Source organism: Natrix helvetica (genome assembly GCF_964273705.1).
Source record: "Natrix helvetica genome assembly, chromosome: 2".
NCBI classification, from domain to species: domain Eukaryota; kingdom Metazoa; phylum Chordata; class Lepidosauria; order Squamata; family Natricidae; genus Natrix; species Natrix helvetica.
In genome coordinates, this window is record NC_138552.1 from 187,129,492 (window position 1) to 187,157,249 (window position 27,758).

Here is a 27,758-nt window from a genome sequence, read left to right on the forward strand (position 1 = left end):
CAACATCAGTCATGAAACAAAGTACAAGGGTCCTTATGGAGTACCTAAAGCCTAACCTCATAAAATTGGTGTTTTTTTAAAAAAAATTCTGTATGTATATCTATGGAGATTCTCAATCATCCAGATTCTGGTTGTTCCAAAGGTGCTGTTAAAAAAAGCAACTGGACTTTCTTGTTTTTTCCCCCCCTTCTGTATATACCATTTTCCAGTTCTATGATTTAATATATTATGTTTTCATTTGTTCTTGGTTTTCTTGACAATCTCTGCATGTTTTCTTCAAAATGTTCCTAGGCTCCTTTCCCCCAAATTTGCTGAGGTGTTCAATTGTGTAACAAGAATGGAAGTATATATACATTTTCTATACTTCTATGCGAGTTATTAGATATTTTCAAGAGTGTTACTTTTAACATAATCTGATTTCAGTTGTGTTCTTCCAACCATACTAAAACTACATCAAGAAGCAGTATTTTCTTCCATCTGCATAATGCTGATATCTAGGACAGGGTCCGTGAAAGTTATAGAATGCCTGTTTCTTTTCCTTAACTGATGACATTGCTAGGTAAGGAGACAAAATAATAGAAAATACAACTGCATCTTCCATTTACAGAGAAATCACTGCAACACAAGGTGAGTTGCTATACTTCTGCTATACTTCTCCACTGCCATACGTCTTTCTGAAATTATGAGTTTCCACTTTGTTTCTTCTGGTGCTGGTTGCTGCTGATATAAGGAATTCTGAGAGAGGCTTTCAAAATAGGCAGGCAGAAAAAGCAACAGGAACTCTGAAAGAGAACCTTTTCTCTGAGTGTGTCTCAAAAATTATAATTCACATTACTCCATTTGCTAGCTAGTTGACTCAGAAAAGCATCCTGAACAAAGAACTAGTTTGTATGTCTCCCTTCTTGAGAAAGCAAAAAAAATGTTCCAGTTACATGGCACCATGGACTGTCTATTAGGATGTTGCAGATAGAATCACACAAGCTGGCTAAAACCAAAAGGATGATTTCATCAATCCGTGCCACATGCTCCTTGGTTTAGCATTTCCATTTTCTCCAGTGTTGCATCACTCTGTGCTGGAAGAGATTTTTCTGAATGGCTTTTTTTGGTGACATGATCATCTAGCGCTGCAGCTTCTGCCCACGTATTTGTCAATGGTTTTCCAAGTGTTTCTGGCAGCATCAGTGTTAACACACCACTCAAGAAGGCCATGATTCCAACAATCAACTAAAAGAAAGAAAATGGCATTCAAGTGAGGATGTTAGCCTGAAAGAGAGATAATGCAATAGAATACTATACCACTGAAATGCACTTATTGCTGCCACTATATCATTGGACTCTGATACCTAGAATCTCATTAACAATTCTAGGTGGCTTTTATACAAGCAGTCCTTGATGTACAAGCAGAACTGGGACCAGAATTTCTATTGCTAAGCAAGGCACGTTAAGTGAATCTTTCCCGATTTGCAACCTTTTCCCCCCACAATTGTTAAGCGAATTACTGCATTTGTAAATCGCATGGTCACATTAAGTGATTCCCCTATTGACTTTGCATGTCAAAATTGGGTGGGAAGGTTATAATGGAGATCACATGATCCCGGGATGCTGCAAACTTCATAAATACTGTACATGCCAATTGCCAAGTGCCTAAATTTTGATTATGTGATCAACAAAATCCTACTAATGTAGTAAGAGTGAGGCCCGTTAACTTTTTTCAATGCCATTGTAACTTTGGACAGTTGGTCAACAAATGGTGATAAGTCTAGGACTATCTGTTTATGTCCAATACAAACTATTAAAGCTCAGCTGAAGAAACTTTTGAACTTTAAAAAAAATCTAAAATTTTTGGCTAAAGGAAGTATTTTAATAGTAATCAGCCTCAGCTCCAATAGCAACGTCTAAATCAGTTTTCTGCTTTAAGCTTTTTAATGTTCTTCCTACATTGCTTTATTTATTTGGGATTTTTATGACAGTAGAGACTTTTTTTAAAAAAATATGATCATAATGTAGCTTATTGTTCATATTGTTTCAGTAAAATGGCAATAATTATACCAATTTAATCATAAGTAAGAACAGCAAAAGCTGATTAAACTAGCAATGTTAAAATAAGTTACCAAATGTGTGGCAGCTAATAAAATCAAGGGAAGATAAACAAAGAATTAAATTTCCAGCAAAAACTCATCATGCTGGAGGCTTGCCTAATCTCTGCTAAAGTTAATTCTACAAGTGGGCACTGTTACCTTTGTCCTGTGGCTGAAAGCACACCAGTATAATCCATGTCATGATCAGCAATGCATTCTCAGTGCAAAGATCTCAGTGCAAAGATCTGAAGGGCCTATACAATAGCAATGTTTTTCAAATTTGTCAACTCTAAGATGCATGGACTTCAACTCCCAGAATTCTCCAGCCAGCCAAGAGACTTGAAGTCCGCACAATTTAAAGTTGCCAAGTTTGAAAATGTCTGCTAAATGTTCCCAAACACTAAATCTTCAAATCACATCTACAGTGGAACTGCATGTCTAACCATTGTATGTTTCCTAGCTAGAATTATCCCTTTAAAAATAAAGGTTAGGGCAGACAAAACAGTGAGAGAGAAAAGTACATATTAGCACGGCCTTCAAGTGATGGATAAATCAATTTAGCAGCTGGTAGTTCTCAGACCCAAACTTCTAAAAAAAATTGTTGTTCATTTTAGTTGGGTGTTACTCTTAAGTATGGCACCTACCTGTGGGAAGAAGATCCAAACACTTGACAGGTAGACACAGAAAGGTGCAACCACACTCCCAACTCGACACATCATGCTCCCACTTCCAACAGCAAAGGATCTACAATACCAAAAATGGCACTGTTCACTTGAATTGTCCAAATTACGTGGCTACTGTTGCAACAGAAAATATTTTCCATAAAGTGATATATTAATAGTGTTAACACTAGCTGTAAAGAGGGGGGGAAACCTACCGTATAACTGTTGGATAGAGTTCTGCCGTATACAAATAGATAAGGCCAAATGCAATTCCTATTGCAAATTTTCCAGCCATATTTGCTAATATACTCAGAGTATTGAAATCCTATTAAGAAGAAAGACAATTTGTAAAGCATGCAGAGAGAGAACACACAGTTTTATCCTTGTTTATCAGAATTCATGTAAGATCTTCTAAACATAAAGAATCCATGTTGTTTATCCGATTCACAACTGACAACAGTCAGGCTTTCTTTGTTCAATTCCTGTTTTCCGCATACAAACCCCATATCTTGGAACTAATTGTCTCCAGAAATCTGTAAAGTCACACACACACACCCATTCTTTTTAGAAGAAATCCTTAAAAACAGTTTTATTTGACCAAATTCCCAACCCTAAGTAAGATTTATTAGTGACTATCCTGGGAGGGAGGGAGGGAGGGAGGGAGGGAGGGAAAGAGAGAGAGAGAGAGAGAATAACAAATATATAACAGAACAAAACACATATGTGTGTGTCTGTGTGTGTTTTGTTCTATTATAGTGTCTACAATTTTGCCTCACAAAACCCTCCCAGAGTCTTTTGAACTATATAAGCTAGCAAAACTGTAAAATAATAAAAGACACCGTCATAAGCCATCAGCCATTAGAAGAACTATTTACAACAAGTTTAGCAATTGAACTGTTCTTGCAAGATTTTACAATTTCATTTTTAAACATGTTCATAAGGAACATTACATTGACAAAGAAATGTTAATTCCCTTCAAGTCACAGAGTGGCAAGGGACTATTTTTGGCTCAATATGGGAAACCAATAAAGCGTTGCAAGTTAAATACATCAAATGTGATCCTATAAGAGCCAATAAGATCTTGGTATGAGTCACTCACCTGAGGTATGAGCATCACTATCCCACAGATCACTGCACTGATGATGAGGAATGGGATCAAGGTGTTCCTTCGCCCTATTTTGTCCATTCCCAGGCAGGCAATGGCATAGGCTGGAAGCTCCACAGCACCTGGCGTTAGAAAATTAGTCTTTTTTTAGAAAGTTCTTAAGAGCATAAAGACGCAACAACATTAATGCTTCCCTGCAGTTTTCTACTTCCAATAGAAATAGCTCTTTTTCATTCAGTTGTCTTAAGTCCTTGCATTTCATAAATGGTTTCATATCCCCAATAAATATAAGTTGAGTTTTTCAGCCTGCTTTTTTGACTGTTTTTTCTAAGCATATTGGTCCAAGTCCCATAATTCCTACCCCACAAGAATGCTGACTGAGGATTATGGAAGTTGGAATTAAATTTTAAAGATTGGGTTGGGGGAAGTTAACATAGGCAGATAAGCCTCTATGTCTCATTCTTTTTCATCCTCAAAATGGGAGTAATAAGATTTGGCCTATCTCACAATGTTAGTGCAAATATTGAATGCAATTTACAGAAATGCACTTGCCACGGATGAAAGATGCTCCAGAGAGATGGAAATTGGCTAACCTTTTTACCTCTACAATGTGTGTTTTTATAGAAAGGAACTCTTCATGACTCAACCATTTCTTTGGACATAACTTTGTAATGGTGAGTCATATTGTAATGTTTACTTAGTGTGGAAGGGAAAGCACTTTTAAATATGTCAATTGATTTGTATTCATATGCTGATCCTGAATGATCCCAAATAACAAGAACAATCTATGTAAACTGAACAATTTTGAGGCCCACTAATTTCAACGGAAGGTATCTAAGCACACATTGAACATTGCCCAGGAAGATTTAAAGATCCTTCACTTGTCTGAGTCATAATCCCTGGGTTAGTATGATTTCCTCTGCAATGTATTTAAAAAAACCCTTCCTTTGGAGGTTGAAAATCAATCCCACAGACAAACTGGAAGTCATAATTCCCAAATTTCCAGGTTTCACATAGGCCCATTTTCACCCTCTGGAGCTTCAGGGAAGCTCCTGAATCCTCCGAAGGGCCTCCAGGGGGGAGGCTGTTTTCATCCTCCCCAGGCTCCTAGAAAGCCTCTGGAGCCTGGGGAGGGCGAAAAAACTGCACCAAAAGCGGGGGGGTCACGCGCATAGCATTATGGGTGTGGCACACCCATGCACGACCCCCCTGCGCTTCCCCCACTTTTGGCACGGGAGCCAAAAAAGGTTAGCCATCACTGCTCTAGGACCTGCCAAATGTTGCTCCCTAACTGACGGTATCCATAGTATGCCTCTCCTGCCAGATCGGATGGGATGGGCAGATGTAATTGGGGAGCTGCCACACCTGAAACCCAGCTGGGCAAATCTCAAAAAGAGTCACACTCCCCCTTCCAGACCCAGCCTGGGAGATTATTTTAGAACAGAGATAGAACAAAACAAAACAAAAACCCTCCAACTTCCAACAGTGGACTGGCCCATCAGAGCTTATGTGGATCCTAGCCAAGGATAGGGATTGTGGGTGAAGGTGTAAGCAGAGAGATGAGGAAAGCACAAGCCGAGGAGGGAAGAGGGAAGGAGGAGGAGAAGCAGGTGATGAGAAAACACATGTGTGAGAAACGCCACTGGGGCTTCTTGGCTGTGTGCCTCTCCTTGCAGGTGTGTACCTGCCTTTCTGCAGGGGCAACAGCTGGCTGGGTGGTATCCATCTCATAGCAGGCACAAAATATCTAGGGTTGGGCAGACCCAGCACCAGCGGCAGCAAGAACAACCCACAAAAATGGGGAGGGGAGGGAGCAGGGGAAAGAAAAAGTTTCATTATTTTTAGTTTAAGAATTGTTAACACATATATGGAGGCCAACATATGAAACAAATATAATAATTTTGTAACTTCTGGCTTGAAAGGGCAGGAGACCCCCAAAGCCTGAAAAATATTTTAAGGGTTCCTCCAGGTTGAAAGGATTGGGAAAGGGTGTTTCGTAAACAAGAGGTAGGTTATGGGAAGAGGAGATGGTTTGGTCAAATTTAGGAGAAGGTGGTAAGTTACTAAAATTGTTCATACTTTTAAAAAGCCACTTTTTTATACATTTCTTTTTTTCCTTTTTCTTTACTATAGTCTTATTTTTTCTTTCTATTCTACTTTTCTTTCTTTACTGCACTTCTATTTTTTTAAACTTTGTGTTAGTTTTTACTGTTGTAATTGTACTTTTTAATAAAATTACTATTACAAACTATTTGCAGGAGAATATGTTGTGTGTGTGTGTGTGTGTGTTCTCAGAGATATTTAGTTGCATTGCTTTTCAGTAAACAAATGGAGAGAATTCCTTGCTTACTGTGCTTCTCCATACATTGCCAAATGTATAAATATAAATATAATTTGATCATATTTGATCTATATCTTAAGTTATTGCATTCTGTTCCAATCTCATTTTAGACTGTATTTTATTCCAATTCCATTTTAAATTGTATTTTATCACATTTCATTTTATATTGCTTTTATCAAATTTTAGTAGTAATTTGTTTCTGGAACTTTGCACTTTGATACGGCCCAAGGGCTAATCAATAAAGACTATATATCAATGTAAAAGGGATGTCTTAATGAAAACCAAATATTTATGAGGAACTCTTAAGTTCTTAATAAAAGGACCAGGCTATCCCTTCCAACCTTCTTCTAGTGACCTCAGTCCTGCTTGAAATTTTTATTCATTACAATTATTTGTATTCCATGAACCACATGGTTACACAATTATCTGGCTAACCCATTTGTGTAAAGTTACAGTTTGCAGAATGGCTACCATCCTAGCATGGACCTAGGCTTGGGAATAACCAGCAACAGTGATAATCCCTGGACATGTACGTTTGTATTTCTGTTCCAAGTGCAATAAGTTACATCAAGCAATATTTACCTATGAGAAACAGATTTAAAAATTCATTGCCTCCAAAGTTCACAGAACTGAGGGAGAATACATAATATCCTAAACTCCCAGTGAACCAAATCAGCCAGACTGTAATGGTCCTTCTTGCAATGTGCCAGTTATGGAATAGATCTAAGACGTTGTGCTTCTTCATGGGAGAACTGTCATGATTCCCCATTCTGCTATGGACAAGATCATCTTGCATCGGGCACAGTTCAGCAATTTTACAAGGAGTGCTTACTTTATTCCACCTTGCCATTACATTAATTAATTTTTGTGCTTCTTCATATCTTTCCTCTGTGAGCAGCCAGAAAAGCGTCTCTGGGAGCATCCAGCAGCACAAGACAAATGGGAGAGTTGCTACAGAAAGGCAGATCTGATAGACCCACCAGGTCCGTGCCAAGTAGCCCACAAGAGCCACTACCATGATTCCCACAGCAAAGAAAGCATGGATGTGCATGGATGCCCAGGTGCGGGCTTTGATGCCCGTGTATTCAGTCACATAAACAAACACTACCACCAAGTAGCCACTTGAAACCTACAAGGGGAAAAAAGACAGGTAAAAGAAAATAGCTCAGTCTAGTCTCCCTCTAAGATTTTTTTTTTAATTAAAAAAAATGATGGTCAGGGATGGTATATGCTCAAAACAGGAAGGCACCTTTCTTAACAGGGAAAGTGATGCTACAATAATGAATGGAGCAATAATAGCAAGCATGCATGATATTATGAGAAGTGAAGTGGGTGGTATCTAAATTGAATAAATACTAGAAACTAATGTGGACACAATACAGCCAAAGGATGCCCAGGTAGCAAAATATAACAGCATGGACCTAGGGCAAAGAACCAGGGTCCAGATTCAGATTTGATGGTCATGAGATTTGTCAGATGAACTTTGGCCAATCAGTTTCTCAGGACAGAGCTTTCCCCATAGAAAAGAAGTTAGGCAAAATGGTTTAAACATTGGCAGCCCACATTCACGTCCCTGAATTCTTGCACAATACAGGAATATATAAAATAGGGGGGAAATTGTAATCTAAAATTCTTTATTTAAGAGAAAGGAAGTAAAAAAATTAACAATGCCCTTAACTCTGGCTGGATTGAGAACATGTCCATATTATAGCACTTAAACTATGCTGTCCATTTTTTTTAAGGAAAGTGCCTGAAATGTAAGCTTTATTCTATTTATTGCATTTTACCTTAATAGGATTAGATCCATAATAAACCAATTTTTTAAACTCTAAACACTGTTTTAACTTGGTTGGGAAATGCAGCAACTTCTACTTTTTGTAGAAGTAATGCAAATATTTTCACATGAAAGAAGATAAGCTTGTATTCTTACCATTGCAAGAAGGAAACGGACAATCACAAAACTGTTGTAGTTAAATGTGAACGCCACAGCAATGCCAAATATAAACTGTCCAGTGCTTGTGATCCACAGAATGTACCGTCTTCCCAGTCTGTAAATAACAATTGTAATAATAAACATTGCAGACATTGCATTGGACAAACAAGCACCTGAACTAACAAGAAACAAGGATGTCCCACCAACCCTGTATTCACCATCAAATCTCTCTACAATCTTTGGAAATGTTATCTTGGCTTCCAACAAATTATAACAGTGAGCAATAGCAATAGCACTTAGATTTATATACCCCTTCATAGTGTTTTACAACAGTCTCTAAGCAGTTTACAGATTCAGCATATTGTCCCTAACAATATACTGCTGCATGCTGCAACAATGTGAATAGACTAGGATTCATTATATTCACCATATTTTTTAAACAGAAGGGTTTATTTGATAGACCCATAATAACTGTGTTTATTTCAGAGTATATGTTCAAAAAGCTTTGAAAAGGTTATCTTATTTTATATGGGGAGGGGGGGGGCAAAAGGAGGCAAAGGAAAGAAAAAACAGTAGAATCCACAGCAACCTAAAATAACTCATTAGATTGCTGTAATAATGGAAACTACCAGTAGTTGCACATATTTAGGGTCAGTTACCAAATCAGCTTAACAGAGAAACAATTAATAGTAAATGCACAAGTTATTACTTGAAAAAAAATTGAACAAAAAACAGGAACCATATTTAACCAAAAATGAATTAAAGATAATCCTCCCAAAACAAAGAATATGAAAAAATATACTGTGTCATCTATCTATCTATCTATCTATCTATCTATCTATCTATCTATCTATCTATCTATCTATCTATCTATCTCTCCATCCCTCCCTCCCTCCATCCCTCCATCCATCCATGTCTGTCTATCTGTCTGTCTGAAAGCATACAAACCTACACATATTCACACACAGCCTTTCTCAGCTTAATCCAGCTCACAGAGTTGTAGTTGTGGGGAAAACAGAAGGCAGAAGCAGCAAGAATGGAAATAAAAACAGAGAAAGGGACAGCTATGCTAGAAGGAAAAAGAACTGATATAAAACTGGGAAAGGACTTAGGCAGGGAAGGATATCAGAGCAAGAGAAGCCCTGTCTCCACATTCTCAGAAAGGGTTAAAATTAATTAGGCATGCAGCTCCTAATTGCTAGGCTATCTAATCCCTCAATCATTTACACCTCAGCCCTTTCTTTTGTTTTCAACACAATCTTCTGTTCTTTTCAGGAATGTAACAGCAACCCTTCCATTTAGAGGTAACTACAGTATTGCCAATAGACTTTTTCAATATCTAATGAAAAAATTATGGCAAGATCCTCCTTAGTGTCATAAAAAGGGTTTTATATTAATAAGCTTAAATGATCACTCTCTTATCTATGACAAATCCTGCTTCATTAATACTACTGTATTGGCTTTTGGCCTAGATCAAGCATATAGTTACTACTGTAGAGTATATTATTACTACAGAATGATATAAACTATGCTATGCTACGCTGAAACTCACGTGCAGTATTTGGGTTGTACTCTTAAAAATTTAGCACAAAATCCAACTGGTATTTTACCAGTTAATGTTAATGGAATTCCTACTACGGTAATTTTTATTCAAGTAGAATATCAAACGTATGCTAAATATACATCATTTCATCAAGGAATGAGGATGTCTTCTTTGGTTAGAATGTTGGTCTACAGCCAGGAGATTGAAGTTCAGGTTTATCTCCACCCCAGACTGGAGACCAGTCCCTCCTTCAGCTCAACTTCTCCCACTGGTTTGTTGTGGAAAAATACTGGAGGAAAGAGTGCCCTAGGTTACTGGAGAGAAGATGCAGTACAAAAATAACAAATTAAAATAAACAACCAATGTATTATCTGGTCATGTACTAATAAACACCAGAAAATTCTTACAGGCATGAAATCATTCCTTAATAATAATGCTCTTTTACAAGGAGCTGGTCTTACTTTTCCCATCATATTTAACATAAATACGTTCAGAAGATCCAAGTTCATTTTTAAGATTTCTCTACAAAGCTTACACTATTTCTTCACAACTGAAGCTTTTATTCCAATCCAGCAATAGCTTTTACTTGCAGAATCCCTTATATACAGTAATAAGAACAAATTATGCATCCTTCTACATCTGCAATAGACAATGTCTGGCATTCCAGATATCTGGCCTCACTATTGTCCATACTTTCTAGGGGTGCTGAGAATGGTACTTCAGCTGCATTTGGAGAACCACAAGTTGCCTAGTCCATTCTAGACACTCTGTCAAATGTGTTATTATAAGTCTATATTTCTACCCTGAACACCTTTGACACTTATACTCCATGAATATAAATATTAAGAGGGACATGGTGGCTCAGTGGCTAAGACGCTAAGCATGTCGATTAGAAAGGTCGGCAGTTCAGCGGTTCAAATTCCTAGCCTCGTGTAATGGAGTGAGCTCCCATTACTTGTCCCAGCTTCTGCCAACCTACCAGTTCAGAAGCACATAAAAATGCAGGTAGAAAAATAGGAACCACCTTTGGTGGGAAGGTAACAGCATTCCGTGCGCCTCCGGCATTTAGTCATGCCGGCCACATGCCCACGGAGACGTCTTTGGACAGCGCTGGCTCTTCGGCTTTGAAACGGAGATGAGCACTACCCCCTAGAGCAGGGAACGACTAGCACATATGTGCAAAGAGAACCTTTACCTTTACTATAAGTATTATCCTCAATGTTATTGTTGCTGCCAAAATTCTAAGCTTTCCACGGAGAGTCACTTCCTTATGTCGGAGAACTGATGGTGGTACCTAGCCTGGCAATGAAACAACTATATGGAAAAAAAACCAAAGCCAGAGAGCACCAAGAACCCAATAGAATGATGAACCTCATTTTGACATGCTGTCAAAATATTGCCTTTGCCGGATGTTACACTCGACAGAACACCGTAGACCACAGGCTCATGGCTCAGCACATACATTTTCCTCTTGTCCTTGCATACCCTTGAAAAGGCTTCTCTACTTTGTTTTTCCCTGGTATCTTTGTTTAAAACTTACAGCAGGCAACATCCTTGTAGAGGCATGTGCTGCCCTGGCAGCAAATTTATATAGTGGAAAAACATCTACATCAGACCATAATGGTGTTGTAATTTGTGTGTATGTGTGTGCCAGGAAGATTTATGAACTTTTACCCAATAGAATCAAAATCAAGAATTGGTAGGCTATGAGCAGAGAAAGAGGAGTCAATTAACATTTTGAGTCCTCTACATTTCTGAATATCTTTCATTTAAAAAAAAAAAAAAACCAGTATCCACTGCTGTGTTAAGCAACCTTAAGACAGCAGCAGGACCCTGGTCATATTTGCATGGCAGGAAAAATATAGTCTGGGCTGTCCCAGATAATAAGTCACATTGACAGGGACATTAGATCTTAGTAGCAGCCATCTTCAACAGCATCCCAGCCATCCGAGTAGCCAACTGTTATAAGCCTCCTGCTGAAATCTTTGTGGGCCTTGACTTGGAATATCTCAAAAGTTGGGGTGGCTTAGAAAGACATGAGAGAAAGTGGTTCCTAAAAACACTGAAGCTCCAGGCTTTCAAGCCAGATGCAAGTAAAGCTAAGCAGAGTCAACATCTAGAAAGTGTTTACTTTTCCTACAAAGGGTCAGAAATTGAATCCATGTTTATTTATTTTTCTAAAAGTTATGCTGCTCTCTGCTTTGTGCTGCAGGGATGTATCAGCAGGGAAGAAATCCAACTGATAGCAGAGACAGATGTGTTGGAAGGAAGGCACAGCTCAGTTAGACCTTACTAGTAAAAAGAATTCATGCAGCTTTGTACAGAATTTCCATCTGACTTAAACCAGATCCTATTACCGTGTTTCCCCGAAAATACGACAGGGTCTTATTTTCTTTTTACCTACAAAATATGGCTTGGGCTTTATTATGGGGGAGGGCTTATTGTTTTGGGGTTGCAAGGCAGCTGCTCTCTTGCGAGCAGGCTCCCAAAGAGCTGGGCACAGCCTCATGGGCGAATGGCTGTTGCTCTGTCGCAGCAGGGCAACACAACAGCCATGAAGCAACCATGCTCATGAGCAGCCACCCTGCAAACCCCCTTTGCAGCCGGGCACAGCGCCATTCACTGACCTAGGGGTATCACCAAGCTGCATGAGAGTCTGTTCACCGCCACTCCTGTGGCTTGGCATCTTCCAAATGCCAGTGAATGGCGCTCTGCATGGCTGGAGAGGGGGTTGTGCGAGTGGCTGTTCCGCTCTTGCTCATCCGCCTCCCAGCCTTATGATGCATGGCCCAGCTCTCATTACGGAGCCAGGGCACCTCCGCCGCCATCCCAGCCTGGCTTTTTCCCTCAGCTTCCAACCTGAGTCTTTCAGCAGTGGCCACTCTGGGTGCATGCTCTATGGTTGTGGGCCAGCTGCCTGCAGAGCATATAACCATAGAGAGTGCACCCAGAGCGGCCACTGCCGAAAGACTCAGGTTGGAAGCCGCGGAAAAAGCCAGGTTGGGATGGCGGCAGCAGCGGAAGTACCCTGGCTTCGTAATGAGAGCTGGGCCATGCATCGTGAGGCTGGGAGGTGGGTGAGCAATATCCCAAAGGCGGCAAGCAATGCGATCACCTTTGCTTCCCCCCAGGTTCCCGCGGCTTGGCACCTTCGGGATACTGCTAGGTTGGTGAGCGGCGCTCTGCCTGGCCGGAGGTGGGGGGTTGTCCAGGGAGCTTATATGCGGGGCGGCTTATATTTTTACCCAACAGAAAAATGTGGCATGGCTGTATTATGAGGACATGTCGTATTTTCGGGGAAACACGGTATTTACATTTGCAATCATAGCAATTAGGAATCGATTAGCCCAATGGGAAACAATGCTGCTTTTGCACAAACAGTGTTAAATGGTTTAAATAAAACCTAGCTACATGCAATTTTAGAGGTGAATGTTTTTTTTATTTGCTACTTTAGATTAACTTAAATGTGGAATGTAAAGATGAGCAGCAAATCTCCTTAGAAGCTGAAGGCCAAAAGTCAGTGAAGACAATATAGGTCAGTAACAGAGAAAATGCTGCATTAGGAATCACCTGTACTGTTATGTGTATTATGTCAATTCAACCATCACTCCAATATGCTCTGGAAAGTATAAAGAAAGACATTTTCCCAAGGTAAATGAGCTCAAGAGCCAGGAGATTCCTCAAGTCCTCCAGCATTTTTTTGCAAACCCCATACTATACCTGTCAGCAAGATCTCCAAAGATTACAGCTCCGACAAGGACTCCCAGCATAAATGTTGGCTGGGTTAATTTTGCAAGCCATTCCTGCTGACAGACCAAATCCCACTCGGTTACAATGGTGCTCTGCCAATTGGTGTGATCGTAGATGTATCCATCAGTACAGCGAAAATCAGTCTTGTTGCCGCTATATTCATAAGTAAATCCTGAGGCATTTTCTCGTTTAGACCTGCTGCATTGATTAAGCTCCCAAATGTCTCCATTTTCCAGCTGGACCAAGATGTAGCCTTGTGTCGATGTCCACAGACTCCAGGCATCCTCTATGTTTGAATGAGATGAATTGTAAACGAGGATACGACTCACATTTCCAGCAATGTTACATACAAACTTTGGTGTTACAGCCAAGAAGACAGAAGACAGGTAATGGATGCCACAAGAAATAGATTGGAACACGGAGGCAAAGTAAACCAGCGCCTGGTATCTGCAAAGGAAGACAGAAAATTCACAATATTTGCCATCTGTAACTTCATTCCTTCAGAAATAGTCCTATTTATTTTGCTACTAATTTGATTTAGTGCAGGTTTTTAAGTACAGGATTAGTACTAAGGGGTGTGGGTGTGGGTCAATATAACTAGTACATCATGGGAGCACATGGTAAAATTATATTGCCATTTTGTCAAATATTTTGAAAACTATTGACAGAAAAGTGATTGTTTTCCTGGATGCAAGTTCCAACCTAAAGTGCAAGCAGAAAGGCAGCAGGGAATATTTTCATAATATTTACATGATGGACTGGCAAAACGCTTTTGCTGTAGACTTTTTAAAAATTTCCAATTAGTTTTTATTCTTGGAAAATTTTTCCAAATTTTTGCTTTTATAAAAAAAAAAAGAGTAAGGTTTAATAAAGTGGACTATTTGCACAAACATTCAGTATGCTTTGTTTAAACCAAATGGATAAAAGTATAGAAAAAGGTACCATATTTTTCGGAGTATAAGATGCACCTTTTTCCCTCAAAAAAGAGGCTGAAAATCTGGTTGCGTCTTATACACTCAATACAGCCTTTTTTTTCCTCCCGAAACCCTGCCCCTTCACCAAAATGGTCGTGCAGAGCCTGTAGAAGGCTTTCAGTTAGCTCCTGGGGGCTGGGGAAGGCAGAAATGAGTGAAAAACAGGTCATTTTTTGCTCAATTTCCCCCCCACCCAGCCTCCAGGAATACTCTATAAGCCTCCTAAAGGCTATGCACGGAATTTGTTTGACAAAAACCGGCCCGTTTTTGTGAAAAACGGACCCATTTTTCTTGTTTTTTGGGGGGGCACCCCTAGGAGCACTCTGCAAGCCCCCTAAAGGCTACTCATGCCTTTTTTTTTTTTTTGAAAAAAACGGGCCCATTTTTGCAAAAAAACGGGCCATTTTTGGGAGGTTTGTAGAGTGCAAAAACTTTTTTTTTAAATGTGCCTTTTCAAAACCTTGGTGCATCTTATACTCCGGTGCGTCTTATACTGCGAAAAATACAGTAAATTAAAACATCTGGCATTCTGTGCCGAAAGAGAAAAATCTGTATCTAACTGAAGCAAATATCAAATTTGATTGTGACAAAATCAACCTCACCCATTATCCAGATACCAATTTAAAAATTATTTTTCTTCTTTTCGATATGAACATGTATCGGACACAGCATCCCATAACTTGTAATATTGATCTTCCTCAGGTTCAAGAAAAGGTGGAAAAAGTTTCAATATTTAAGATCCAATCTGCTGAGGGATAATACTATACTACAGCCATGTCCTCAGTAAACTTTGGCACCTCCAGCTGTGATTTGTGCTTTTCCACTGCTGTGCGACAGGCCAAAATTCAACCAGAGCAAGTTTCCCAGTCATTGCATTTCCACGCCAAGAAATACTTGACTTTCCGAGACTGATGATCATGTAGTTATTAAAAATTGTCAAAGTACTGCAGAATTAAAAGATAAGAAACAGTGTGACCACCGTTTAATGTCTTTATACAACTGCCCCTATATAAACAATGGTCCCATGGACAATTAAAATTCTTTGAAAAACGAACAAAGACTCATAGCAGGCGTGCATGGACTAATTTCCAAGGATCAGCCAGTTTCTGAATATAGACAACTCCATGCCTTCCACAGCAGGACAGGATGGAAGATAATCATGTAGTGATGAATTTTATGCTAATATGTTTGTACAAGGGCACAACATTATTAGGTACATTGGGCATAATAGTCATTGAGGATTTAAAAAATCTTATTAGCATTTAAAAATTATTTCTTGCTTCACCATAAATGGGAAAACACATTACCTTCATTCTGAAAGATCAACATGAGGAAGTCCAAATGACTATATTGATTAGATAGATAGATAGATAGATAGATAGATAGATAGATAGATAGATAGATAGATGATAGATAGATAGATAGATAGATAGATAGATAGATAGATAGATAGATAAAAAAATAGACAGACAGACAGACAGACCAAACATGGAGTTGAAAGGGATCTCAGAAGTCTTCTAGTCCAACCCCCTGCTTAAGCAAGAGATGCTATACATTTCATACAAATGGTTTTTTAGTCTCTTTTTGAAAGCCTCCAAATACAATACAATACAATAGTAGAGTTGGAAGGGACCTTGAAGGTCTTCTAGTCCAACCACCTGCCTAGGCAGGTAACCCTATACCGTTTCAGACAGATGGCTATCCAACATCTTCTTAAAGACTTCCAGTGTTGGGGCATTCACAACTTCTGGAGGAAAGCTGTTCCACTGATAAATTGTTCTAACTGTCAAATGATGAGAGTTGCACCCACAACTTCTGATGGTAAGCTATTCCATTGGTTGATTGCTCTCTAATATCCAGTTATGTATTGTAGATTGTTACATACATACATACAGTTATGTATTGTAGTGTATGTATTATGTATACAAATATACTTAAATACATTGGAGAAACAGATATACCTCAGAGATGGGTCGCTGTCGGTTCGGCCCAGATCGGCCGAACTAGTAGTGGCAGCGGCGGTGGGAGGCTCCGCCCAAACCGGTAGTAAAAGAATTAGCAACCCACCTCTGATATATCTCCTATGTCTGTATTTATGTATATGTGTATAACACACACATATGCAGCATTCTTATCTTACACACCCAAAAGTAGTTCAAATTCAGTAAGGCTTCCCTTGCTATACCTGTCAGCAGGCCTTTTAAAGAGCTGCACCTTTTCCTGGACTTACATGGTATCTGTGCCAGCATAGGGAAATATACATTTGAGTTCAGTTGGCATTCGGAAGGCCATGACAGGGTGCCTTTATCTACCCAATGATTTCAATTTCTTAATGGTTAGACCCAGGATATCAGAGAATTTTTCTTGACTGGTCCATGCAGCACTGCTAGGGAGGGATTTTTTCCAATAACCCCTATAGTTTATAAAGAGGGGAGAAGCTCAGCTGATCTTGCTCTCACTATTCTCTTAGCGATGAACTCCAAATGTGTTCCCGAATCCAAGAGCTTATTCAAGAAAGAAACAACAAGTTAATTGCTATAGCTTGGCTGACGGTGTTGAATGGGACTGTGCCCTTCCTCAGATCTCTTGGATGTCCCTTTTGTCTAGAGCAGTGTTTCTCAACCCCAACAATGCTGACTGGGGAATTCTGGGAATTGAGGTCCACATGTCTGAAAATGCCCGAGGCTGAGAAATATGGCACTGGTGTAGAGATTTGTTGGTTTAATGAAGGATTTTCTCTATAGCAAGATTATACTGTTAAGCAGCTATTTTTTCTTTCCTAGGGATTGACACAAGGTTTATAAATTTTTGAACTGCTGACTTCAAGGCAAGAACATTGAGAGCATCTTCCTTTCTATTTCCAAAAGCTTGGCTGAAGAGAGATGTAGAAGGGCAAAGATCCTGCAGCTACACAGACAAGTCTTATCCACACAGTCTCTTTTTAGTGGGCGTTCATGGAAGAAAATATGCTTTTAAATTACCAGCCCTCCCAACACGTTGCACTGAACAAATTGTCCAAAATGCCACCCTGCCATTCTCTTCACCATTTTTTCCTCTGTAGCCAAAAAAGAAGAAGAAGAAGGTCCCACAAGCCCAATTTAATAGAATAGAATATCTTTATTACGGTCATAGACCAGCAATAGACATCACTTTTTACAATATATTAAACAAATAGTAGACATTAATAATGGATAATAACATCCCTGTTAAGAAAAGACATGTTCTCAAACTGTTAGGGTCACTCCCTAGTTTATGTAGGTAAAAAGCCGATAAGTATGTGAGTAAATATATTGTTCCAAAAATTGTTAAGAGATATCTCCAAAAAATTGGTACAAGTTGACAGCTATAATTCTGTAACCAATTTTTTTCTGGTGGACATTGCCGCAACACAGAATTTTGCCACTGCATGCATGGTAGATGGGTTTGAGTCCTGGAGGAGAAAGCCTACATAAAAATTGTCTGCCCTCCCTGGCAATCTCTCTACTAAAGGGAGAATATATGCTGAACTATAAACACCGTATAATTCACAGTACAATAAAACATATGAGATATCTTCGTCTTCGGGTTCCACAAACCCAAAATTTTTACTTATAAAAAAATTCAACATACGGTACCGTGTTTCTCTAAAAATAAGACAGGGTCTTATTTTCTTTTGACTTCCAAAATATGGCCTTGGCCTTATTATTGGGGGGGGACGTCTTATTGTTTTGGGGTTCCCGGGTGGCTGCTCTCTTGCGAGCGGGCTCCCAAAGAGCCGGGCACAGAGACGGGATGACACGGGCACAGCCTCAGGGGCGAACAGCTGTGTTGTGCTGTCGCAGCAGTGCAACACAGCAGCCATGAGGTGACCATGCTCATGAGCAGCCGCCCGACAACCCCCCTCTCCAGCCCGTCAGAGTGCCACTCACCCACCCAGCGGTATCCCGAAGGCGCCAAGCCACAGGAGTAGGGAGGGAAACAGGTGCTCACATGGCTTGGCACCTTCAGGATACCGCTGGGTTGGTGAGTGGCGCTCTGCTCGGCTGGAGAGGGGAGGTTGTCCAAGGGGCTTATTTTCAGGGGAGAGCTTATATTTTTGCCCACCCCAAAAATCTGGCCTTATGTTTAGAACATGTCATATTTTTGGGGAAACACGGTATATATGCAGTCTTGGATAAGATTGGCAGTGTGTTTTAACAAACATTAACTTTTGCTTTATAAACCTCTTTCCTGGACTTTTTCTCTCTTTGGGGGCCTTCAGTGACAGCATTTCAGTTATTACTTAGTCAGGCCGAGCCAGTCTAATTACTGTTATGACTATTTTCTCTATTATCTAATCTTTAGACCTCCAAACTATACAATTGTTTCAAAGAAACAAGAAATTACTCAAGTTGCAGTTTAGATAAACCAGAGATTATTTGCATTTTAAAAATCTTTTGAACAGCATTCCATTCACTTTGCCTTTTAAAAAATATTATTCATTTCCCCTAATTCCATATTCATATTTCTTTTTTAAAAAAGAATGTAAAATAAGTTATTTATTCTAATTTTACTGTATTGTTGTCACTTAATGAACACAGCAAAAAAGGTTGTAAAATGAGGCATAAGCCACTTAACAGCCCATTATTTAGCAATGGAAGTTCTGGTCCCGATTGTAATTGTAAGTTGAGGGTTTCCTGTACACAAATTTAAGGTATGTGACCCTCTTGTTATGGACATAAGTGGGAAGAAACATGGAAAACATTCCTATTCAGGACTTTAACTTTGTTTGTGATCCTTGCTGTCTTTGAAGATAAATTTGCCTTTATTACACAGCCAAAAAAAAAATCCATTACCTACTTGCAAAATAATTCAGAATAAATACATAAACTCTTTTCTGCAATTTTTAAGAAATCTAAACTCCTGTATGTGAAACTGAGATAAAGTATAACATTAAACAAATATTTTATTTTTCTTTTAAGAAGGGAACTCCATACCATTCTGTGAAATCTGTGAGCCTCGTAAATATTTTTTTCCCCTTTTGGTCCTTCCAAACCACTTGATCTGTTGCTGCAGACAGAAAGGTTACTGTTGGGCAGGACACATTTAACGTAAGTGTTTTCAGGAGAAAATTTCTCTAATAACAAATCATCACAAAATAAGTCCTGCTGCAGAATAACAGTTCCCTACTCAATGAGGTAAAGAGAAAAGATTATTCAGCAGCAATGGTAGGATCTATTCTGTAGGAGCCAATATCAGTATAGGGATTGTTACAGTAGCTATAAAGATGCATAGCACACTGTTCTTTTCTTATTAATATAGGTTTTTACCTTATATGCAGAGGTGGTATTCAGCAGGTTCTGACCAGTTCTAGAGAACTGATAGGGGAAATTTTGAGTAGTTCGGAGAACCGATAAATACCACCTCTGACTGGCCCTGCCCCCATCTATTCTCTGCCTCACGAGTCTCAGCTGATCGGGAGGAAATGCGGATTTTACAGTATCCTTCCCCTGGAGTGGGGAGGGAATGGAGATTTTACAGTATCCTTCCCCTGGAGTGGGGAGGGAATGGAGATTTTACAGTATCCTTCCCCTGGAGTGGGGAGGGAATGGAGATTTTACAGTATCCTTCCCCTGGAGTGGGGAGGGAATGGAGATTTTACAGTATCCTTCCCCTGGAGTGGGGAGGGAATGGAGATTTTACAGTATCCTTCCCCTGGAGTGGGGAGGGAATGGAGATTTTGCAGTATCTTTCCCCTGGAGTGGGGAGGGAATGGAGATTTTACAGTATCCTTCCCCTGGAGTGGGGAGGGAATGGAGATTTTACAGTATCCTTCCCCTGGAGTGGGGAGGGAATGGAGATTTTACAGTATCCTTCCCCTGGAGTGGGGAGGGAATGGAGATTTTACAGTATCCTTCCCCTGACATGCCCACCAAGCCACGCCCACCAAGCCAAGCCCACAAAACTGGTAGTAAAAAAAATTGAATCCCACCACTGCTTATATGGTTAAACACAAACATAAGCACTTGGTTTACTGTATGTTCCCTGTATGGCTTGAATGGTCACTTCTCCAGCCTAGAATATACTGGCATGCATTTTCTTGAACATGACCTGTCCACTGAGAGAAAATGGGGGGAAACCTTCATTCAGTACAGTAGTTTTTTAATGACTGCTCATATACTTTTATTGAATGTTGTGTCTGCTTTACTGTTGACTATGTTTCTCTTCATGAATTGCAAAACTGCCTGAAAAGGAACTCTACACACACACAGTTTGGGTCCAAGCAATTCACCATAGATGTTTCTTTGTATGCTTCTGGATGTCACAGGAGGACAACTTTAGTCATTTCCTATGGTAAGAAATCTGTAAAAGTACAGATTTGTGAAATCTGTAAAAAATACCTTCAGCTGAGCATAGCAACCTTCCCCAGTTGGATATCTGCAATCCAGGGCTGAAGAGAGACAACAACTCTTGGAATTCTGAGCTAGCATAGCTAGATTAACAAGCTGAAGCAGAGTAATATTTTGCAGAATAGATCTGTACACTCCACTACCTGCCATGCAGGTAATCCATTTGTTACAAGAGTTAATAATCTTCATAACAGAGCAATGTAAGAATTCAGAAACTGTGTGAATTAATACATCAGAAAGCCAAGACACTTTATTGAAAAATATTTAATTTACAAAAAGAAGCATGCACAACCCCAATCAAAGCTGCTGGAGGCAGTTTCCAAACAAAAATACAGTATTACTTGTGTTCAGTCACTATGCATTTAATAAGAACATACTATGATTCCAGGAGTAGTCTTGTTTTAAAATTGCCTTACAAATGATGGGTATATTAAAGAAATAACTTGTAAATTCTTGTTGAAGTAGCCCCTCCAGACATTGGGGAAGTTCTAGCCAATTGGAATGAGAGGAGAGCATAATTGGAAGATGCTAAAATATTCTGTATTCTGCTTATCTACATTGCACAGCAGATACAATTTGGACTCACCTAAAAGTTTTCTTATAGCAAATATTAAATTCCAGACCAACTTTTGCTAAGAAAGAACGACATTTGAAACTCAAAAAATTAGAATATCGTGCAAAAGTTCATTTATTTCAGTAATGCAACTTAAAAGATGAAATTAATATATGAGATAGATAGACTCATTACATGCGAAGCAAGATAGTTCAAGCCGTGATTTGTTATAATTGTAATGATTATGGCTTACAGCTCATGAAAACCCCAAATCCACCATCTCAGAAAATTAGAATATTACATGCAATCAATAAAACAAGGATTGTACATAGAAGAATATCATACCTCTGAAAAGTATAAGCATGCATATGTATTCAGTACTTGGTTTGGGCCCCTTTTGCAGCAAATACTACCTCAATACGGCGGGGCATGGAAGCTATCAGCCTGTGGAACTGCTGAGGTGTTATGGAAGACCAGGATGCTTCAATAGCGGCCTTCAGCTCTTCTGCATTGTTCGGTCTCATGTCTGTCATCTTTCTCTTGGCAATGCCCCATAGATTCTCTATTGGGTTCAGGTCAGGCGAGTTTGCTGACCAATCAAGCACAGTAGTCCAACAGTCATTGAACCAGGTTTTGGTGCTTTTGGCAGTGTGGGCAGGTGCCAAGTCCAGCTGGAAAATAAAGTCAGCATTCCCATAAAGCTTGTCTGCGGAAGGAAGCATGAAGTGCTCCAAAATCTCCTGGTAGACGGCTGCGTTGACCCTGGACTTAATGAAGCACAGTGGACCAACACCAGCAGATGACATGGCTCCCCAAATCAACACAGATTGTGGAAACTTCACACTGGACTTCAAGCATCTTGCAGTGTGTGCCTCTCCATTCTTCCTCCATACTCTGGGTCCTTGGTTTCCAAATGAGATGCAAAAGTTGCTCTTATCAGAAAAGAGGACTTTGGACCACTGAGCAGCAGACCAGGTCTTTTTCTTTAGCCCAGGTAAGATGCTTCTGACGTTGTTTGTTGTTTAGGAGTGGCTTGACAAGAGGAATACGACATTTGAAGCCCATAACCGGGATCCATCTGTGTGTGGTGGCTCTTGATGCACTGACTCCAGCCCCAGTCCACTCCTTGTGAAAGTCCCCAACACTTTTGAATGGCCTTTTCCTGACAATCCTCTCCAGGCTGCGGTCATCCCTACTGCTTGTGCACCTTTTTCTTCCACACTTTTCCCTTCCACATAACTTTCTATTAATGTGCTTTGATACAGCACTTTGGGAACATCCAACTTCTTTTGCAATTACCTTTTGAAGCTTTCCCTCCTTATGGAGGGTGTCAATGATGGTTTTCTGCACAACTGTCAGGTCAGCAGTCTTTCCCATGATTGTGATTCCTGATTAGAGTGGGACACTTTGAGCCTAGAATATTGCACCTTTTCACAATATTCTAATTTTCTGAGATGGTGGATTTAGGGTTTTCATGAGCTGTGCGCCATAATCATCACAATTATGACAAATCACGGCTTGAACTAATCACGGCTTGCTTTGCATGTAATAAGTCTATCTCATATATTAGTTTCACCTTTTAAGTTGCATTACTGAAATAAATGAACTTTTGCACGATATTCTAGTTTTTCGAGTTTCACCTGTATATATGGAAGACATGTCTAGAAAACATTGCAGCAGATGGCTTGAAAATGAATGAAAAAGACAGTAGTCCAAGATCTTAAATTAACTTGGTACCCAGGTTAGTAGGTTAACAGACAACAGAGTCACATGGAGCCAATTTACTGGTCCAGAGACTGGTAATTGTGGCAAGATGTAGAACATGCAGCATCTACTTTAAGGGCTACAGATTATTGTGCGCAGCAGGACTTTTCTGTATCCAAATCAAGAGCATTGAAATGTGCACAAGAAAGGAAAGAAATGTGACTTGTTGAGCAGGAATAAAAAGAAATATGAGCATTAGGATCAACACAGAAATCAAAATTAACTGTGCTGTTCTTTATAAGAGTCACTTGCCTTTTCTTCTTCCCCAAGGGGAAAACACAAGGGATTTGTCCATTTAATTTACCGCACTTTCATGTTTATCCATTTTGTCTGCATCTCAGTAATTATGGGCGGCTCCTTACTGTGTGATTTTGGTACAAATATCAAAATATCTGTTCCATGTCACATTTATATACCGCACTGTCAGACAGATTAGGCCAAGATGTACCTTGTGCTGAATCATGTTTAGTTATGAATATTATTGACCTAGAAAATCTCAGTCCAAGTCAAAACTCATTTTATTACACTGTTACCCTGAAATTTGAAAATGTTAGGAACCTACTGGATCAAATATCAAGATCACCAAACAACTATCTGTTCCAAAATGCTACTTATAATCATACTAAATCCAATCCATTTTCTCCCCCACCCATAAACACATCCACTGATTGTTCGAGTCACCAAATACCAGGGAAGTTTAGAGCACGGTTAATATGCTTGTTCTGAATCCCTGACAAAGTTTTCTCATCCTTCTCTTGCTTAAGGGCTGAAATGCCTCTTCACTGAGAAAGGGGCACCAAGCCAAGAAGCTGTGCCTATCCTGGAGGCCTCAGTTCCACCCACAACAACCAGCAGCACAATTTGTGCAGGTGAAAAATTCTTTCTACTTCTTTCCAATTTGCTTAAACTAACAGCAACGCTTGGACTGTGCCAAAGGGCTGAAGATTGTCCCCCTATCTTCTTTCATGTCATTTTCTAAACTTTTTCTGGATGCTCTTATAAACGGCAGATGAGGATAATCTAGCAGTTTTAGAGGGAAATCAACATGGAAAAAAGGTGTGGGAGATGGGTGGGTTGAAAACATATTTACAGACAAGAACAACAATACCATCAAGTAGCTTTCATCTGACCATCTAAGGGACTAAGCAATCAATCAATCAATCAATCAATCAATCAATCAATCAATCAGAATAGAGCTGGAAGAGATCTTGGAGATCTTCTAGTCAACCTCCTGCTCAAGCAGGAGAACCTATACCATTTCAGAAGGTGGCCGTCCAGTTTCTTCTTAAATATCTCTAGTAATGAAGCACCCAAAATTTAATTAATTTAATTTAATTTAATTATTTGATTTCTAGACCGCCCCCTCTCCCCGAAGGGACTCGGGGCGGTGTACAGGTACCGAATTAAAAAACCTTACAAATAATCATAAATATAGTTAAAAACGAATTAAATGTTAAACCCCTGTACAAATTTATAAAAGTTAAAAACTAAGCCTAAGACCAAAATTTAAAAACTCCTAAAGGCAAGTTGTTCCACTGGTTAATTGTCCTCACTGTTAGAAAGTTTCTCCTTCATTCCAGGTTGCTTCTCTCATTGATTAGTTTCCATCCATTATTTGTTGTCTTGCCTTCTGGTGCTTTGGAAAAATAAATTGACCCTTTTTCTTTGTGACAGTCTCTCAAATACTGGAACACTGGTATCATATCCCCCCTAGTCCTTCTTTTCTCTAAGACAAGCCAAACCCAAATCCTTCAACCGTTCTTCATGTTTTAGTCTCCAGGCCTTTAATCGTCTTAGTTGCTCTTTTTTTCCACTTTTTCCAAAGTCTCGACATCTTTTTTATAAGGTGGTGACCAAAACTGGATGCAGTATTCCAGGTGTGGCCTTACTAATCTCGTGGCCTCAGCTGACTATCATAATCAAGGATAATGTTCTCTGCTTTTTCAGCCTTAGAAATCATTTGTGAGAAAGAAGACAAGAAGAGTTATGTCGGAAAAAATGTTTGAAATTCAATGTGGTGTTTGTATACACTGCTTTATGGCACACTGCTTCCAGGGAGTGCCCACTTCAGAAAAGTGGCTGCAGAATCAGGAAAAGAATTTCGTCAGATTGTATACAACTATATCTATTGTGTACTATTCTCAGTTGCATTCTGATTATGCGCACTTAATGTCAACCTTTAGTGACCACATAGATGGAAAAGGAGGATAGTTATCAATGAAATTCAAAATCTTGAAGGAATCTATAGCATCTTCTCCGACTAACTTTTTGACTAACTGGATTCCTTCTGATTGTGGGCTACCCTAGACTTAGCAGGGCCCTCCTTCTACAATATCTAAAGCGAGGTTGTTTATTTGGAAACAAAAGAATTGGACTTCTGAAAGTACCGTATATACTTGAGTATAAGCCGACTCGAGTATAAGCCGAGACCCCTAATTTTACCCCAAAAAACTGGAAAAAGTTATTGACTCGAGTATAAGCCGAGGCTGGGAAATGCAGCAGCTCACGGTAAATATATATATTGCTCGTTTGTGTCCGGGGTTCATGCTAGTCTTTCATGCTATGAAACAGAGCATGCGCAGGCTCCTTACCTCTATCGCGTTTAAGCTGTACTGCGCCTGCGCGGTAGGACTTTCTTCATTCGCAGCCCATTGGAATGACGTGTCACGCTGGGAGCTGCATCTTCTGTGAATGGCGATCCCGGAAGCACCGAAGCCTCGGCCGCGCGCAAGTCCTCGATAAGTTCTTTTTTTTTTTTTTTTTTGTTCACTGGATTCGGCTTATACTCAAGTATATACGGTACTTGTTTCTTTAAAGAACCTACTGTTCTAAATGTTCTAAATTTGCTGGCACTCTGCTCCAACAGTACAGGTAGTCCTCGACTTAAACGATTTGTTTAGCAACCATTCAAAGTTACAATGGCACTGGAAAAAAAATGCTTTACAAGGGGTCCTCGCACTTATGACCATCACAGCATCCCCACAACTATGTGATCCAAAGTTAGGAACTTGGCAACTGGCAAATATTTATGATGGCTGCAGCATCCCAGGGCCACCTGATCGCCAGTCATGATTTTCCCAGCCAACAAACAAAAATCAATGAGGGGAGTTGGGTTTGGTTAACAACCACATGATTCAGTTAACAAACTACAGTGATTTACTTAACCTTGGCAAAAAATCAGGTGCGACTCACTTAACAACTGCCTTGTTCTGGTCTCAGTTGTGGTCATAAGTTGAGGAGTAACTGTACTACAGATGGAGAGTTCATTCATTGAGCATCAACAGTTTATCATACCTGTATTATTTATTCATCCTGATTAAGCTACCAATTTACAGTAGTTCAGCCTTGATCAACTATACAGAAGCTGCGGGTCGGATTTTAACTTTGTAGACCTCAATCTTACTAAGGATTGAGGCTACAAATAAACATGTTATTACACACAGATATGTGGGAGGGTCTTACAGATGAGGGCATATCCCACAAATAGATGAGATTTACTAACTATATCATCCCATACCGAGTCACACGCCTATGCCCTCCATTCAAACGCTGAGTATTTCGAACTCCCAGTGGCTTGAATACATAAAGTCGCAAAGCCTCCAGCACCTATTACTTCAAAGGTTAGTTTCCACTACCTCCTAACGTCAGTTCTCTACCCAAACTTGAGCTAAGGGCACAGAGCATTCCTTTCAGCCTGTGCAGAGTCATTATAACGGTATCTTGCAGATTAAGGGAAGAATTTTCCGCAATAAAAGCAGCCTCCGCTTTTCCGTAATCTCCGTCGCCGCCACCCCAGACACAACTACAAACCAGCCTTTAAATCCGAGGCTTCCCTCGCACGTAACACGCGATCGCCAAGGACTCCACTAGCCGTTTCTAACGACGGGCAACTCTAGCTCCCCAAAGCCAACGTCGTTCCTCCTCTGTCAAGAAATTCAGGGGTTAAACGTCACAAGCACATTCTGGGTTAGGATTGTGGGGTCCACCGGTTCAAATCTCCATTTAGTCACCAAGCTACCAGCGACCTCTCTCGGGTTTTGCTCGAATAGATATTGGGTCCCAAACCAGCCTATCCCCGCGGTAATCCAGCAGATCCTGCCAACCAGGCGGTTGGGTTGAGGGAAGCGGGTGGTGGTGGTGAAAACCCCACGGATCGGGCTAGGGTGCCGTGAGGGATTCGCTGCTGGAGGTGCCTAAATCGGTTTCCCCCTGGCAGCCACGTGTTTCGCCCTGGAGCGCAAACCCAGGCAGGTCCCGGTTACGCGCTGCCCGGAGCGAGGAAAGCGGAAGGTCGCCTGCGATTCCGAACTGCCCTCGCCCCCGGTCCCGCGCGGACCATTTACCCACCCAACTTCGTTACTCCCCGCGCCAGAGAGAAAAAGGAGCGAAGAGCGAGTCTTCCGCCACCCCACCCCACCCCGACCGGCGCGTCCTTCCTAACCTCCCTGTCTCCGCGCTTACCTGCCGAAGTGCCCGAGGGACTCGAAGAGGAGCTCGAAGTTGCGAGCCATGGCTGGGCACGCGCGGCGGTGTGCGGGGCGGACAGAGTCCCATGGCAAGTTCCCTCCTCCTGCCCCACAGAGCCCGCCTGTCGGGAAGGGGCGTCACCTTCACCCTTCCCGTCCAATGGACCCTTCAGCCGGGCGAGCGGGCTGCGATATCCCGACTCCGGGCGGCGGGGGTGCCC

General features: G+C 40.4%; 1 protein-coding gene across 1 annotated transcript; it reads right to left on the minus strand.

Annotated features, from left to right (window-relative positions):
• Positions 1–86: 86 nt before the first annotated feature.
• Positions 87–27,758, minus strand: SLC22A16 (solute carrier family 22 member 16). Its single transcript, XM_081944957.1, has 8 exons — positions 27,533–27,758; positions 13,383–13,859; positions 8,117–8,234; positions 6,769–7,315; positions 3,840–3,967; positions 2,956–3,065; positions 2,723–2,822; positions 87–1,224 (listed from the first exon to the last, which is right to left on the minus strand). The coding sequence occupies exons 1-8, from the start codon at positions 27,580–27,582 to the stop codon at positions 1,009–1,011; spliced, it is 1,746 nt and encodes a 581-aa protein (XP_081801083.1). The 5' UTR covers positions 27,583–27,758; the 3' UTR covers positions 87–1,008.

Coding starts and splice junctions, on each gene's coding strand:
- SLC22A16 (XM_081944957.1), bottom strand. CDS start 27,582: ATGGCTCGCAACTTCGAGCTCCTCTTCGAGTCCCTCGGGCACTTCGGC. Junction 2,823..2,955: donor CTCTATCCAACAGTTATACG/GTAGGTTTCCCC, acceptor TTGGTATTGTAG/ATCCTTTGCTGTTGGAAGTG. Junction 1,225..2,722: donor TTTGGATCTTCTTCCCACAG/GTAGGTGCCATA, acceptor TCTTTCTTTTAG/TTGATTGTTGGAATCATGGC.